We start from the raw sequence: 15144 nt of genomic DNA, 5'->3' as shown, positions 1-15144 counted from the left end.
TCTACTCTAGAACTATCTCCAGGTGTCGGTAGGTCTGCTCTAGAACTTTCTCCAGGTGTCGTAGGTCTACTCTAGAACTTACTCCAGGTGTCGTAGGTCTACTCTAGAACTTACTCCAGGTGTCGTAGGTCTACTCTAGAACTATCTCCAGGTGTCGGTAGGTCTGCTCTAGAACTTACTCCAGGTGTCGGTAGGTCTACTCTAGAACTATCTCCAGGTGTCGGTAGGTCTGCTCTAGAACTATCTCCAGGTGTCGTAGGTCTACTCTAGAACTTACTCCAGGTGTCGTAGGTCTACTCTAGAACTTACTCCAGGTGTCGTAGGTCTACTCTAGAACTTTCTCCAGGTGTCGGTAGGTCTGCTCTAGAACTTACTCCAGGTGTCGGTAGGTCTACTCTAGAACTTACTCCAGGTGTCGGTAGGTCTCCTCTAGAACTTACTCCAGGTGTCGGTAGGTCTGCTCTAGAACTTTCTCCAGGGGACGTTCTCCTTTCCTGCTTCCAGTCTTTAAGTTTAATCTCACGTAGAACATTCCAGGTCCTTGAAGTCCACAGAGGCGGGTCCAGATTTATCACTTTTTGATGGACTTTTTCCATCATAAATTTAATGAATAATTAACTGTCATTTTCTGCTGTTTTACAGATTCTCTCTGTTTGGTTGAATTACAAATAAGATGAGCCAAAATCTGTCAGAGTAAAGTTTTCATTAACATGTCAACCATTAAAATTAATTAATTAATTCCATTAAAATTTGCTTCTATTAATTAAATCTTATTTATATTCATAGTGGTTTTTATTCTTTTCAGGTGATTCTCTGAAATCTAACCATTTAAAGCTGACTACTCATATTTTAATGTTTTTTATGTTCATTTCTCATGAAACTATGATAATTATCTCGGTAAAGGAGATGTGTTGAATATACGTGTTCCTCCTTCTCTGACTGAACCGCTTTAAGTGGATTCTAACGATTACTTTTTTAAGTATTGTGTGTTAAAATTATTATTTCTTTAAGTATTTTGTTCTATAATGGCTATTTTTTGAAGTATTGTGTGTTTTCATGACTATGTTTTGAAGGATTTTGTGTTATAATGAACATTTTTTTGAATTATTGCGCGTTTTATTGATTATTTTTTGAAGTATTGCTCATTCTAATGACTATATATTGAAGTATTGCTCATTCTAATGACTATTTTTGAAGTATTGTTCATTCTAAACACTATATTCTTAAACATCGTGCTGCTTTGCCCCAGACTCGTCCTCACCGGGCATGATGACGTCCGGGAAGCCCAGTTTGCGGGTGATGGCGACGCCCCGGCTGAAGATCAGAGGGTTTTCTCTGCGGACCTGCTCCATGTCGCCTCGCAGCAGCTGCAGAGAGATGATCAGACCTGCAAGGTTTGAGAGGAAACCAGAAGACAGAGGATCAAACTGAAGCCGGAAGTTTCCTCATGGAGTTCTTGATCTGGAGACGCATCCTGGAACTGTTCAATTACCAATAAAGGGTGCAAAATCACCACAAATAGATGTAAAAATCATAAATGGATGTGAAATCACCATAAGAAGGTGCAAAATTGTCAGAAAAATGCACAAAATCCCCAATGAAGATTAAAAAATCACCACAAACATTTAAAATTACCACAAAAAAACCCAAAATTACCAAAAAACTGTAAAATTACCATAAACAGATGCAAAAATCAAAAAAAGATGTGAAATTGCCAGAAAAAATGCAAAATTGCCAGAAAAACACACAAAGTCCTCAAGAAAGATGCAAAAAAAAAATCACTTTAAACATGAAATTACACAAAAAAATCACCAGAAAATGGTCCAAAATTACCACAAATAGATGCAAAAAATCATAAAAATATGGGGACTCATCATAGAAATACACAAAATCCTCAGTAAAGATGCAAAAATAACCACTAACATGGAATTACCACAAACATACAAATAAGCAAAACATTTTGGAAAAACACCGTGAACAGATGCAAAAACCATTAAAAAAAGATGTGAAATCACCATAAAAAAGCACAAAATTAGCAGAAAAATATATAAAATCCTCCTCCATAGAGATGCACAAATCCCCACTAACAGATCGTATAAAACGGTTCTAAGTTCCCTACCATAGCTGGTGCTGGGCGCCGTGTATTTGGTGCTGGACTTGCGGATGATGTTCTCGTGGATCTGGTACCATTCGTTCTCATTGTTGCACCTGAAGAGGAACAAGCAGAGGAACGTCTCATCCAGCAGGAAACACTTTAATTTTAGCATCTTTTTAGGTCTTTGTTATTTTAGCATCCGTTTGTCATTTTAGTGTCTTTTTTATCATTTGTGTGTCTTTGTGTCTTTTTTGTGTCTCTTTCTGCCATTTTTTTTGATAATTTTATCATCCTTTTGTGTATTTTTGTGTCTTTTTTCTAAATTACTGCACATGGTGGAATAAACACTGTTTTCTGTTTGAGTTTTTAATGACTCACAGAACATGTTTATTTGAATTTATTTTATTACTACTGAAACCCATGGATATGGAACTCGTCAAGACACACAAAAATGCGATTAACACCAACACCCAAAACACAACCGGAAGTCGGCCATTTTGAATTATGAAATGACGTTTCGCCATGAAACAGGAAGTGATGTCTAACTGTCCTGTAGATGCTCCAATCTGCCTCAGACTTTACATGTGTGATCAGAGTCCAGCATTAAGCAGACACAGACTGAAATACACTTAGTCACAGCGCCACCCGGTGGACATGTTTGATCAACGCAGCTTGCAGCTTTAATTTAGTATTTTGATCCTTTTTTAAGCTGAGAAAAGTCTTCATATGTCCCGATGAACGCAGAAACTAACAATAAAACCATCTATTCTTTTCACACTTTTATAAAACCAATCTGACTGAGTTTTAATTAAACTGTGACATCATCTGTCCTCACTGAGCTGCAGATCAAACCGAGTGGACCTCCATGGTGTCTGTCAGAAGAACCAGATCTAATCTGATGGAACATAAAAGCTCCTCTCCTCTACTGCCTTCATGTCTTCTAACATCCCATAAACCTCCCTTCAGAGTTCAGCTGAGGCTGCAGGAACTAACAGAGTCTTCAGAAGATTCAGCAGAGAGACGATTCCCTCTGGACGGCCAACGACTGACTGAGGAGGAACGCAGAACGCTGACGGCGTTCTAAGACTCAGAGACTCGTAGGATCTTTACAGGATCCAGTGTCAGAGACAGACAGGAAGCAATGGCAGGCTGGAACGGTTCACCAGGTAAAGACTGAAGAATCGTAACAGAAATCAACTGGACTCCTGGAAGTTCTTCAAGTCGTTCATTTCACTGAAGGAGCCTCTTTGATGAAGATGAAACGACTTCAAGAACCTCCAAGTGAAGATTTCTGTTGAAGCTGGACAACCGGGAATTTCAAGATTCAACCTTTATTTGTCACAAACACAGTTATACCCAGCATAAGGTACGGTGAACTAGACACAAAAACACAAGAAGATACAAAAGTGACACAAAAAAAGGAAAAATTATTCAAAAAAAAAAATCACAAAAATGAAACAAAAATGACAAAAGGATGCTAAAACAACACAAACTGAATGGAGAACCCAGGAGTTAGCGGTTAGCTGGAAGTGTTTGTGGAACGTTTGGTTTTAGTCTGATCAGGACTCGTTATAAGGTTGTAGTCAGACTTAGAACTTCCTGGTAACAGGTGGTTCTTCTGCTGATACCTGGAAATCTGAAAGGGGGCGGGGCTTAAACTAGAAGCCTTTAAGGAGAGACTGAAGCTCCAAGATGGCTGGTTACTGGTTTATCAACATCTGGTTACTGGTTGATCAACATCTGGTTACTGGTTGATCAACATCTGGTTACTGGTTGATCAACATCTGGTTACTGGTTTATCAACATCTGGTTAATCAACATCTGGCTACTAGTTTATCAACATCTGGTTACTGGTTGATCAACATCTGGCTACTGGTTTATCAACATCTGGCTACTGGTTTATCAACATCTGGCTACTGGTTTATCAACATCTGGTTACTGGTTTATTAACATCTGGTTCCTGGTTGATCAACATCTGGTTACTGGTTGATCAACATCTGGCTGTGTGTAGTTTCAGGGTGTAGCGTTAGGGTGTTGTGTTAACGTGTAGCTTCAGGGTGTTTGCTCTTCCACCTACGTGTAGACTTTGAGGACGAAGTCTTTCTCCTCCTTGAGCTCTGAGATGGTCTGCAGGACGTCGCTCATGGCCAGAACAGCGCAGCCGTACGGCCGGCGGTACTGGACGTGTGGAGGACCTTTCTTACTGTCATTCAGCAGCATCCGACCTGCAGCAGCCAGAAGATCAGAGATAAACCCTGACAATCTCCAGAACTAGACCAGGGTCTGCTCATTCTCTGAGGAACATGCAGATGTAGTCAGATCCATGAACACCTGCTTTCAGCTCTGTCCATCCCCACAGTGTGCTTCAATAGAACCATCCAGATTTAAGTTCAGACTTTCAGCTTTGATTTAAAGATATTTAGATGTAGATCAGATGAACAGTGGAGGAACTACGACACGTTTTAGACGAACCTTTTAAAAGCTTTAGAAGGGACCAGAAGAAACTGGACAAACCAACATAATCAGAGATCAAACTGTGTCTTTTAATGTTTGGTTTCCTGAACTCTGGAGCTACAAACGTCTCCAGATGTTGGCTTTGGCTCCTGGTGATGTTCTACCACACCTCCACTGCTGCTGTCTTCACCTCCTGATGCTTCCTGGGACATTCTCCTTCAGTTTGTCTTCAGGAAGTGAAATGACGCTCAGATGGATTCAGGTCAGAGCAGAACATTCCACTTGTCTGCTTTAAAAAAGTCTTTGGTTGCTTTAGGTTAAGGTTAAAATGACAGAAAAGGACGCAACAACAACTCAAAAATACACAAAAAGACAAGAAGACAGAAATGTTGTAGTTCCTCCACCACTTATCTGATCTGGATGTAAATATCCTCAAGTTAAAGCTGAAAATCTGAACTTAAAGTAGAGAAGAAATGATGAAAGCTGAGTCCATGTCCAGATGTTCATGGACCTGACCACATCTGGTTCCTGGGAGATGTTCAGGTTATCTCCATGTCATGTCCAGATGTTCAGGTGTATCTCACCTGTTCTGATGACCTGGGAGACGATGTAGAGATCTCTCTTCATGTCTTTGTTGCTCAGGTCCTGCAAGTCAAAGAGGAAGAAAAACACCTCCAAGTTTTAATCAATCAAAGACACAAAAGGACATGAAAAGACAGAAAAATGACACTCCAGCATTTCTATCCTCTGCAGAGTAACATTCGTCCCAACATTTCTGAGGCCTTTTAAAGGAAACATGCAGAATTATTCTGTGAATATTCCAGTAAACAGCTGAGGAACCCAGAATAAAAACCCTGGAGCTGCTGCTGGATCAAAGTGAAGGTTCTTCAGTTCACAAAGCTCCAGAAGAAATCAAGACTGAGCTGCTGGTTCCACTGTAGAGCACTGGGGGGCGCTGTTTCCCTACTTTAGTTCCTCCTCAGACCAACCTCCTCCACATAGAGCTTCATGGCAGAACATCAGGAGGAGATGCTTCCCTGCTTTAGCTCCTCCAGGTTCTCCTACCGTGAACAGAGCGCACAGACGGTCCACCTTCTCCGGGTTCTTCGGTCCTCCGTTCTTGTTCAGCCTCACCATGAACTTCTCACTGAAAAACACAAACAGAAGGAAAAACTCTGAGAACCCATCAGAAGAACCATCAGGAGAACTCCAGAAACACTTTAGAACATCATATTTATCTTTAATAATGTCTGATATTAGTCTAATAACATATTTATCATCAGTAATGTCTGCTGTTAGAGAGGATTCATCGTCCTGTTTTATTCAGCTCAGCAGAAACATTATTTTCAGTCTGTGATTTCAAGTCATTTTGGACAGTTTTTTTCACATTTTGTACAAGTTTGTCATTTTCACCTCCTCTGAAGTCATTTTGAATTTATACAAGTACATTTTTAAATAAAAATGACTCAAAACTTGTCCAAATTAACCTGAAAACTGTCCAAAATGACTTGAAACTACATAAGAACGACTCTGAAATGGTCCAAAATAACGTGAAACCTGTCTGAAAATGTGCAAATTAACTTGAATACTGTCCAAAATAACTTGAAACTAAATAAAAATGAGTCAGGAATGACGCAAAGCGACAATTTTGAGCAATTTTTGAACAGTATTTAGTCCATTTATAGTCTCTGCTCCTCATCAGTAGAAGATGTTTGTCCATGCTGGATGGATCTCCACCAACCTGCTCCTCTGTTCTCTACTTCTGACTTTATTTATTCATCCAGTAGCTTTGGTTTTGCTCTCAGAATCATTTTGGAGGTTTTTTCGAGGCATTTTGAATATTTTTTCGACAATTTTACGCCACTTTAGACCATTTCTGGGCGATTTCATGTGAGTTTATGTAATTTCAAACAGTTTTTGAGTCATTTTTTGACAAGTTTCTGTCATTTTGGACAAATCTGGAGTCGTACGGATTATGAATAACCCCATTTTTCCGCCTGTTCCTCTCTACTCTGCCTCAGAAAGACGTTTCCAGGCTGAATTATCTCCAACTACCTGCTCCAGTGGATTCTGCTCACTGCTCTGGTGTCTGGAATGAAAACATTTAGTCTGAGGGACCACATCTGTCCAGGAGTTTAGATCTTCCTGCTTGTTGTTAAACTCTCCTTTTTAACTCCTACTGACACCAAGATGCAGAAGAAATCCATTTTTATGTTCCAGAATTTCCACTTCACAGTTAAGCTGAATGAAAGCTGCAGAGATTTCTAACTTTTTGATTCAATTCTCATCGTTTCACCCAAATATCTGAATGTCAGATTTAGAAATTCAGCTCCACGCTGAGGTTGAGTAACTCTGATCCTCTGGGATATTTATTCTGAAAGAGATAAAATGCCTCCAGACTTCCTCTCAGTGAGGAAACCAGCTGCTGCCTCTGTTCTGTTATAATCCCAGTTTAACTTAGAGCCGTTTTTATTCAGCAGAGATCAGCAGACGTTAACACGGTCTGAGGTCAGTCTCTCTGAATGATCCCGTTTGGCTGCAAAGAAGGTCAGTGATCTCAGAAGTTCAGAGTGATTATTGATGCCGAGATGCAAAACGACCAAAAGACATCAAAAATGGCCAAAACAAGACAAACAACCAAAAATTAAAAAATGGCCAAAACTAGATGGAAAACAACCCAAAAGACACCAAAATGTTCAAATCATGAAATAAAACAACCAAAAAGATGCCAAAAAAGGCCCAAACTAGACATAAAACAACCAAAAAGAAACTGGAAATGTCCAAAAAGGGACAAAAGACCCGGAAAATGTCCAAAATAAGACGCAAAAGGACCAAAAGACAGCTAAAGCGAGATACAAACAAGAAAATGGACGCTCAGATGCAAAGTGATGAAAAATGACCCAGAACATCTGAAATGATATTTTTACAGTGTGATCACACTTAGGAGCCATAATGAAGGTGAAAAGTCAGTGAACGTAGTACGATCCAACCTATCCATCTGATCGTATTCATCAGCTAGTTCCACGTAACGATGAAACGTCGTAAGTCGAGGACGCCGCAAACCGAGGACTTCCTGTAATGCTGTGCGCTGCTAAAAACAGGCCGACGTTAAAGCAGTAGCTGAGCTAATTAGTTCCTCGTATAGACGGACTTTCCCCCAGGAGCACGTTGTTGGTCGACTGTTTCAGGTTTACTCCAACAGAAATGTCCATAAAAATCTAACTTCTCTGACAGAATCCGTCACTTCAGACTCCTGAAACTTGGTTTGTTGCTTCCAGCTGTTCAAGAGTTTTTCCTCTGAGATGACTGAAGACATTTTTTAGACACATTAAACATCTTAATATCTGGTCCTACCTGATGGTCCTGGCCTCCCGCAGGTCGTACAGAGAGAAGAAGATGTCCGTGTCTTCTCCGATGCTGTTGTAGGTGAAGCTCTTCAGGTTGACCAGCAGGTGGTGAGGAACCGGAACCCTGCAAGGTTCTCCATGTCGCTGCCGGTTACTGTCGGCCTGCAGGGAAACATTTAGACCACGTTATAATAATAATAATAATAATAACTAGAAGTTTTACCAAACTTGGACCGCCCGGCGACAGAGATGACCCCTGTGACCTTGAAAATGAGGTCACGGTCACCAAATGTGAACTTGACCTGTGTCTTATTATGGTGCACCTGTGTACCAAATATGGTGAGGCTACATCAATATTTTATGGAGTTATCGCACGGAAACCAAATTGTTACAGACCAACAAGCAAGCAAGACCATGCAGGTCCAAACAATACCTTCTGGAAAACGCAGTTTTGCCGGGCGGTAATAATCACAATGATGATACTACTGCTACTAATGACAGTTACCTGAGTGCTGCTCTGCTGGACGCTGTGTCTGCTGGACAGATGCTGTTGAAGACAAACAAACTGTTATGCTTTGATAATTAAATCCTTCACTGGTTCATTTTCTCTCCTTTAATAACTTTATTAGAACATTTAAAGAACAGAGTCCACATACAGAGAGATAACGAGTCATTCTGGACACGTTTTTTAGACCAGTTTTGAGTCTTCCCTGAGAATTTTCAGGACTTTTTGTTCTAGTTTTTGCGTTTAGTAGACCTGGTTCCCCTCTTCCTGTTAAATCCTGTAGAGACCAGAAGACTAGGGAGGACTTCCTACTGAAGCTCCAGTGATCTCCAGGACCTGGATGAGTTTAGCAGCAACGGGCACCAAGACAACATCCAGTGTGACCTCAGTATGAAGTTCCTTCTCCAGATCAGAGTCTTACCATCTTGTAGAGGTCTGACACGCTGATCTGGTCCTCATCAACCATCTCAAACTCCTTTCTGGGCACCAGATCCAGACCCAGGTGTCTGAAGAGACATGGAAGAAGACCAGCATCAGTCTTTAATGAAACCTCTACACAAACCAGTCAGACACAAACCATGTGTCTCTTCATTCATAGCAATGTGTACTGATACTGTGTAGTGATGTTGTTGTGTAGTGATGATATTGTGTAGTGATGTTGTTGTGTAGTGATGATATTGTGTAGTGATGTTGTTGTGTAGTGATGTTGTTGTGTAGTGATGTTGTTGTGTAGTGATGTTGTTGTGTAGTGATGATGTTGTTGTGTAGTGATGTTGTTGTGTAGTGATGATATTGTGTAGTGATGTTGTTGTGTAGTGATGTTGTTGTGTAGTGATGATGTTGTTGTGTAGTGATGTTGTTGTGTAGTGATGATATTGTGTAGTGATGATATTGTGTAGTGATGTTGTTGTGTAGTGATGATATTGTGTAGTGATGTTGTTGTGTAGTGATGTTGTTGTGTAGTGATGTTGTTGTGTAGTGATGTTGTTGTGTAGTGATGATATTGTGTAGTGATGTTGTTGTGTAGTGATGTTGTTGTGTAGTGATGTTGTTGTGTAGTGATGTTGTTGTGTAGTGATGATATTGTGTAGTGATGTTGTTGTGTAGTGATGTTGTTGTGTAGTGATGTTGTTGTGTAGTCATGATATTGTGTAGTGATGTTGTTGTGTAGTGATGTTGTTGTGTAGTGATGTTGTTGTGTAGTGATGTTGTTGTGTAGTGATGATATTGTGTAGTGATGCTGTTGTGTAGTGATGTTGTTGTGTAGTGATGTTGTTGTGTAGTCATGATATTGTGTAGTGATGATATTGTGTAGTGATGTTGTTGTGTAGTGATGTTGTTGTGTAGTGATGATATTGTGTAGTGATGTTGTTGTGTAGTGATGTTGTTGTGTAGTGATGTTGTTGTGTAGTGATGTTGTTGTGTAGTGATGTTGTTGTGTAGTCATGATGTTGTGTAGTGATGTTGTTGTGTAGTGATGTTGTTGTGTAGTGATGTTGTTGTGTAGTGATGATATTGTGTAGTGATGCTGTTGTGTAGTGATGTTGTTGTGTAGTGATGTTGTTGTGTAGTCATGATATTGTGTAGTGATGATATTGTGTAGTGATGTTGTTGTGTAGTGATGTTGTTGTGTAGTGATGATATTGTGTAGTGATGATATTGTGTAGTGATGTTGTTGTGTAGTGATGTTGTTGTGTAGTGATGTTGTTGTGTAGTGATGTTGTGTCTAGTTGTGTCCTCACTCGTTGCCCCAGTCCAGGCGGACAGTGATGTGTCTCTTGACGTCTCGGCTCTGGTCCTGGGTTAGATGACCGGACAGCAGCTGTCTCCTCAGGTCCATCAGCTCCATCATGACGTGGCGGACCTTGTAGAACAGATCCACCTTGTGTTTCTGACGGACAGACAGACGGATCAGGTTAGGGTTGCTGCCACGTTTTCAGTTCCTGTTTCAGTCGAGATGATCTCAGAGCTGATTCATCCTTTACGGAGCTGCAAACCAGAAAGTTTCTGTCAGACTTTGGAGGTCTTTTGGTTGGTCTGAATTCCATGGACAGACTGAAGATGTTCTCTGTGTTCAGCACCTCAGTAACATTAACTGGAACTGATTAGAGGCAGACCTTTAAGTAGCTGCTGTCTTCTGTAAAAACTGTTCTTCTGTTTGCCATGAGGGTTAAAACAAAACAAAAAAACAGACTGAACTGGTCTGGACCTGAGAGAACTTCAGTACAAGAAGTCTCTGTAGCTGCAGGAGACGTAAAACAGGATGATTTTAGTCGTTATAAATGAAAACCCGACCCTGAGGGGAAACCCTTCCCACTGTTAGTGCCCAGCCGTTAGCATGACGTTAGCATGAGCGCTCCGGGTTAAAAATACCACAACTTTTAGCCAAACAGAGCGGCGTTCACATGGGTTTTCAGTAGTTGCTTAGCAACAAGGACAGTCACTTCCTTCCCCTCAGCATCTGTTGAGCGTTTGTTTTTCAGGAGAGACTCTTTGGAACGCTCCGGGAACGTCCAGATTAACATTCTGCACCAGAGTCAACATTAAAGATGCAGGAACGTCTCTGGGAGGAAAAGCTTTTACACATCATCGTACGCTTTCATTATCTTCATTAATAAAACAGCCGCTCCGCTTCTCTTCTCACCAATTTAAACCTTTAGAAGTAAAAGAAAAAGCTGAAAAACAGGCGACAGAACAAGTCATCAAAAAATGACAAACAAAAAGAGTTCACATCATCATAAAGGAATGAAAAGTTGAGCTGTTTTATGTGATTACATGAAAACTGCTACAAACATGAATCAACATGATGAATAATTAGTGTGTGGAGCACTCAGAGGTCACATGACCAGAGAGAAACCAATCATTCATTCAGCAGAAAAACCAGCAGCAGCAATCTAAAGTCACACAGGAAATAAAGTCCAGCGTAAAATAAAAACAGAGTTCAGCAGGTTTCAGAAATCTGACGTTTCTATTTCTACCTGATAATCCATATGATCAGCAAACTAAAGGCTTTAAAATGTGGAGTTCATGGTTGAAGTTCTGAAAACAAAGAAAACCAAAGACGTCGTCCACTGAGCGCTCACACTGTAAAAACTCCAAATCCTACCAAGTTTGTTTGTCTTAATATTAGTCCAAATGTCTCATCCCACTTCATTTAAGATAAATTCTCTTAACAAGAGACATTCCAGCAGATGGAGGGACTTGTTTTAGGACAACGCATCCTAAATATCTCGTTAAGTTAAATAATCTGGAAATCATCTTGTTTTAACCCTCGTCCTGTGGGTCAAACTGACCCGTTTTAAAGTTTGAAAATGCGGGGAAAAAAAATTATTTTCACAGTAAAAACTTCCTCATTTTCAAGATTTTTTTGGGAAATTTTTGAACATTTATTGATGGAAAAAATAAATGTTAGAAAAAAGTTTCTTTAAGAACATTCAGGAAAAAAAAATCAACCAAAATTCATCAAAATTTGCTGGATTTTGGTTAATTTTTTTTCTTCAGAGAATATTAGAAGTTTTACGGATATATATGGAATCACTTTAGATATTTTTAGGATTTTTTTCTAAGATTTTTATTCATTTTTAAAAAATATTTACAATTTTTAAATATTTTTTTATTTTATACATTTTTATTTCTTGCCAAATTTGAGGATTTAAACAAAAAAAAGCTTAAGAGAAATTTTTAAGGTATTTTCTTTCTGAACTTTTTGCAAATTTTTATAAATTTGGGGAATTTTTTGCTGAATTTTTGGATTTTTTTCAAACACTGAAACATTATTTTTTGGTGCCATAAATGAGGACAACAGGAGGGTTAAGACACCTCAGATTGACAATCCTGGTAAAATAAAGCTTGAAATAAGTTTTCCAGCTAACTTTAAGATCTCAATGTTCTAAATATCAGATCTTACTTCCAGAAATCTCACCAAGACATTTTTCACTTGTTCTGTTGGCAAATTTTTCACTTATTTTAAGGTAAAAGTTCCTTGAAATAAGTTTTTTTGTTCTTGTTTTGAGAGGAGTGTTTTTTCCAGTGTTTAACCTCACATTCAGTTGAACTTTATTTGTTCGGTCATAAAGAACCAGAACACTAGAACCCTGGTCTTATTCACTGAGAGGAACCAGGTCTCAAACTGCTCCTCCACTTTAATAGTTCAGATGGTGAACGCTGGAGAACATTTGATGGACCGACAGAAACACGACTCCAAACAATTCAGACATTTTATCCTGAAAAATTTCTCAGAGCGACGGTGAGGATAATTGATGATCTCTGAGTGAGGATCTAGAATCTACAATTTCGAAACACTTTGGTCGTTTTACATCTTTTTGTGGTTGTCTTACATCTTTTTGTGGTTGTCTTACATCTTTTTGTGGTTGTTCCACATCTTTTTCTGGTTGTTCCGCATCTTTTTCTGGTTGTCTTACATCTTTTTGTGGTTGTTCCACATCTTTTTGTGGTTGTTCCGCATCTTTTTGTGGTTGTCTTACATCTTTTTGTGGTTGTTCTACATCTTTTTTGTGGTTGTTCCACATCTTTTTGTGGTTGTTCCGCATCTTTTTGTGGTTGTCTTACATCTTTTTCATGGTTGTTCTACATCTTTTTCGTGGTTGTTCCACATCTTTTTCTGGTTGTTCCACATCTTTTTCGTGGTTGTTCCACATCTTTTTCTGGTTGTTCCACATCTTTTTCTGGTTGTTCCACATCTTTTTCGTGGTTGTTCCACATCTTTTTGGTGGTTGTTCCACATCTTTTTCTGGTTGTTCCACATCTTTTTCTGGTTGTTCCACATGTTTTTGTGGTTGTTCTACATCTTTTAGTGGTTGTTCTACATCTTTTTCTGGTTGTTCCACATCTTTTTGTGGTTGTTCCGCATCTTTTTGTGGTTGTCTTACATCTTTTTCATGGTTGTTCTACATCTTTTTCGTGGTTGTTCCACATCTTTTTCTGGTTGTTCCACATCTTTTTCTGGTTGTTCCACATCTTTTTGGTGGTTGTTCCACATCTTTTTGGTGGTTGTTCCACATCTTTTTCTGGTTGTTCCACATCTTTTTGTGGTTGTTCCACATCTTTTTGTGGTTGTTCCACATCTTTTTGTGGTTGTCCCGCATCTTTTTGTGGTTGTCTTACATCTTTTTGTGGTTGTTCTACATCTTTTTTGTGCTTGTTCCACATCTTTTTGTGGTTGTTCCGCATCTTTTTGTGGTTGTCTTACATCTTTTTGTGGTTGTTCCGCATCTTTTTGTGGTTGTCTTACATCTTTTTGTGGTTGTCTTACATCTTTTTGTGGTTGTTCTACATCTTTTTTGTGGTTGTTCCACATCTTTTTGTGGTTGTTCCGCATCTTTTTGTGGTTGTCTTACATCTTTTTCATGGTTGTTCTACATCTTTTTCGTGGTTGTTCCACATCTTTTTCTGGTTGTTCCACATCTTTTTCGTGGTTGTTCCACATCTTTTTCTGGTTGTTCCACATCTTTTTCTGGTTGTTCCACATCTTTTTCGTGGTTGTTCCACATCTTTTTGGTGGTTGTTCCACATCTTTTTCTGGTTGTTCCACATCTTTTTCTGGTTGTTCCACATGTTTTTGTGGTTGTTCTACATCTTTTAGTGGTTGTTCTACATCTTTTTCTGGTTGTTCCACATCTTTTTGTGGTTGTTCCGCATCTTTTTGTGGTTGTCTTACATCTTTTTCATGGTTGTTCTACATCTTTTTCGTGGTTGTTCCACATCTTTTTCTGGTTGTTCCACATCTTTTTCTGGTTGTTCCACATCTTTTTGGTGGTTGTTCCACATCTTTTTCTGGTTGTTCCACATCTTTTTCTGGTTGTTCCACATGTTTTTGTGGTTGTTCTACATCTTTTAGTGGTTGTTCTACATCTTTTTCTGGTTGTTCCACATCTTTTTGTGGTTGTTCCGCATCTTTTTGTGGTTGTCTTACATCTTTTTCATGGTTGTTCTACATCTTTTTCGTGGTTGTTCCACATCTTTTTCTGGTTGTTCCACATCTTTTTCTGGTTGTTCCACATCTTTTTGGTGGTTGTTCCACATCTTTTTGGTGGTTGTTCCACATCTTTTTCTGGTTGTTCCACATCTTTTTGTGGTTGTTCCACATCTTTTTGTGGTTGTTCCACATCTTTTTGTGGTTGTCCCGCATCTTTTTGTGGTTGTCTTACATCTTTTTGTGGTTGTTCTACATCTTTTTTGTGCTTGTTCCACATCTTTTTGTGGTTGTTCCGCATCTTTTTGTGGTTGTCTTACATCTTTTTCATGGTTGTTCTACATCTTTTTCGTGGTTGTTCCACATCTTTTTCGTGGTTGTTCCACATCTTTTTCTGGTTGTTCCACATCTTTTTCTGGTTGTTCCACATCTTTTTCGTGGTTGTTCCACATCTTTTTGGTGGTTGTTCCACATCTTTTTGTGGTTGTTCCACATCTTTTTCTGGTTGTTCCACATCTTTTTCGTGGTTGTTCTGCATCTTTTGGTGGCCGTCTTACATCTTTCTGTTTTGCAAGCGACTGTGAGTTTAGTTGATAATCTATCTACAGTTTGAGTTTGTGTTTTCAGCTGCAGATTGAAGTATTGTCGTCCTTCACAGCCAGTACTCACACCTCCACATGGACGTTCTTCACATCTTTACTGCCTCATGAAGCTTCTGCTGTGTGTCCTCGTGTTTAACAGAAAACTCTGCATCATCTCAGCGAGGATAAAAAAAAAAGAGATTTCTGAGCAGCTGCAGCTCTAAATCAAA

General features: G+C 39.3%; 1 protein-coding gene across 1 annotated transcript in view; it reads right to left on the bottom strand.

Annotated features, from left to right (window-relative positions):
- Positions 1-15144, bottom strand: part of LOC127534151 (dedicator of cytokinesis protein 3-like) — a 37572-nt gene that overhangs the window by 15071 nt on the left and 7357 nt on the right. Inside the window, exons 2-10 of the mRNA XM_051948656.1 lie at positions 10144-10292; positions 8823-8907; positions 8402-8443; positions 7904-8058; positions 5615-5696; positions 5134-5194; positions 4173-4320; positions 2120-2208; positions 1262-1387 (exon numbers count right to left, since the gene is read on the bottom strand). Coding sequence (XP_051804616.1) covers positions 1262-1387; positions 2120-2208; positions 4173-4320; positions 5134-5194; positions 5615-5696; positions 7904-8058; positions 8402-8443; positions 8823-8907; positions 10144-10253 — 898 coding nt within the window. The 5' untranslated portion in view covers positions 10254-10292. The remainder of the gene's footprint in view (positions 1-1261; positions 1388-2119; positions 2209-4172; positions 4321-5133; positions 5195-5614; positions 5697-7903; positions 8059-8401; positions 8444-8822; positions 8908-10143; positions 10293-15144) is intronic.

Source organism: Acanthochromis polyacanthus, chromosome 5 (assembly GCF_021347895.1).
Source record: "Acanthochromis polyacanthus isolate Apoly-LR-REF ecotype Palm Island chromosome 5, KAUST_Apoly_ChrSc, whole genome shotgun sequence".
Taxonomy (NCBI): Eukaryota; Metazoa; Chordata; class Actinopteri; family Pomacentridae; genus Acanthochromis; species Acanthochromis polyacanthus.
Note: the sequence above shows the minus strand (reverse complement) of the source record. Positions and strands in the feature narration are given on the sequence as shown.